At 44.9% G+C, this 2253-nt stretch overlaps 1 protein-coding gene across 1 annotated transcript; it reads left to right on the top strand.

Moving 5' to 3' along the window:
- Positions 1-392: 392 nt before the first annotated feature.
- On the top strand, positions 393-629 carry EV420DRAFT_1639471 (uncharacterized protein; the record flags this gene model as incomplete). The annotated part of the gene is made up of 2 exons (XM_060476974.1): positions 393-456; positions 517-629. The coding sequence occupies 2 exons, from the start codon at positions 393-395 to the stop codon at positions 627-629; spliced, it is 177 nt and encodes a 58-aa protein (XP_060333878.1).
- Positions 630-2253: the final 1624 nt, after the last annotated feature.

Below are 2253 nucleotides of genomic sequence, written 5' to 3'. Positions count from 1 at the left end.
CATCTCCCACATCGAAATCAGGGCCAATTGCCATTCACTACGGCTTCCAAATGCATTAGCGATGCCTCATTCACTCGATAACTCAAGATCCACATCCATCTGCTGCCAGGAGGGTGTATGGATGCAAAGCTAACCATCATGATGACCAGGACGACAACGACAGTGAGGTGTGAGGCATAGGGAGGTCTTGAGTATAGGGTATGACCATGCCAATAGCAGGCTATGGATGGAGTGGAAGCAGGGGTGTGCTTGGGATGGGTGAGAAAGCAAGAGGGTATGGGCAGGAGGGTGAGAGCAGGGTCAGGATGCTGACAGTGAACGACACTGATGACAATGGTGTTATTTGAGGCATTAAATGAGGGCTTAAAGGTGTTGTGAACGAACCCACATTCATGGCTACGCGATCATGGATACCCCCTCCATTGCCTGCTGCATCCCATCCAACATTGGCCTCTCGTATGCCACCCAGCTCACCCACCCACCTCAAACTCATGCATCCCTCATTATTTCGACCAGGTAACATGCATCATAGCTCCGTTTACCCCCTCAATGCCATGGCTGTCATCTACTGGCTCCCTATCTCAACACCCACCTTTTCCCGCTCACATCATCCCCCCATAATAATGTAACAATCACTGCACCATCAATATCATTGCTTCCTTCTACATGAGGCTTCATGGATGCTATCAACACTTATGTCCTGCCATGCCCACCTGTACCGCATTTTATCTACATTTTATATGCTGTACTATATTTCAATTATATTCATTTTATTTGATAATAATATGGGTCAATCCCTTTTAGGCAGGCATTGGGAGGACGACAAGAGGATGTCTCCTCATCATTTGTGATGATGATGGCAAGGTGAAAGGACATGGGGGCAATATAAGAATATGTAATTTTTTTCTAGGAGTATGCAGAGTATGTGTCTTGGGTATGCAGAGTGGTATGCAGAGCGCATCTCTCCAGCGCCACTGTCCTGTAGTTACAGGAGACTCTGCATACTGGCTTGCACTGTAACTACAGGAGATTCTGCATACTGTGGACAATAAAGGTTGCCTAAAGATGAATCATGGTAGTGATCACTTTTTGCAACCTATGCAAAGTTAGGATCGAAAGAGAACAACTAGGTAGCATTCCCTGTCCTAAAGAACTATAAACCATCAGAAAACCATCCAAGAAGTTCAAACCATGGCCAGCTCTTTGTTGGTGTCTGCAGTAACGTTCTCCACCCCCATCCCTGCATGTTACCTCCTGACTTCAATAGATATAAAGGCCCTCCTTGCCTTGATGATCACATTTGTTCCGTTCTACATCCTCCTCTCAGAAGCCTGAGTTCTTGTGGCAAAGTAGATCAACAGTGTAATGAAAGGCTATCTGTGGTTCGATTTCATGGGTCAGCTCATCATTGTTTTGTGATAACATAGATCAGACTCCATACCACTTGTCAGTATAAAAGTAAATAGCTATAGATAGGATGCCATCACATAGATCACAGGTACATCTGCATCTAATGACTTGGTTCGAGTCCGAGGGATGGTACTGGATGGGCGACAATGTTTTGTATTTTTTGTTGAGTCTTGAGTGGTAGAGATGTCGGTGTCTATACCTTCCTGAAATTTCGAAGTGTTGGAAAACAGGGTATCTGTTCGTTCCCAGTGTCACATGCATGGTAGCAAGCCAATAGTATTGCGCTTGGCTGAGCTCTGCAAACACATGAGGATCTACCCTAAAGTACCTACTTTTATACTAAATGTACTTTTACTAGAACTTTCCATGCTTTTCCTAAGACTTCTACCTTAATAAGCAAACTCGGCATGATGCCGGTGATATGCCATCTACGCGTTCACACCTAGATTTTGCGATTTTATAACAATACTGTTGCAGGTCTATCCTATACTAGTCATATATCAAGGGCTATAGTTGAGACTTCGGACTGATAGTCAAGTTAGCATGCTACTAATCGAGTCAGGACTTAGGAATGATACCACTAGTGGGTCAGCCCTACCAGCCGACCGGACTAGCACCTCCAAAGCTAGTATGACTTCGTAAAATACGGTCACTAGTAAAGAATACAGCTGCTAGCACCCAAACAAGAAGTAAGAACCCACACAGACCTTGACTATTCAGTCGCTAGTGGACTGATCTGGGCATGAATGCCTAAGTCAGGATGACTAGTCACGCAAGCACTTCTGAAAGGACTTAGAAACGAACCAGTAAAGGCATAACCCTTAGCCCAGATCCGGCTAGTGT

This window comes from Desarmillaria tabescens (genome assembly GCF_030435595.1).
Source record: "Desarmillaria tabescens strain CCBAS 213 chromosome Unknown EV420scaffold_9, whole genome shotgun sequence".
Taxonomy (NCBI): Eukaryota; Fungi; Basidiomycota; class Agaricomycetes; order Agaricales; family Physalacriaceae; genus Desarmillaria; species Desarmillaria tabescens.
The sequence above is the reverse complement of the archived record's forward strand: the minus strand, read 5'-3'. Positions and strand labels throughout refer to the sequence as shown.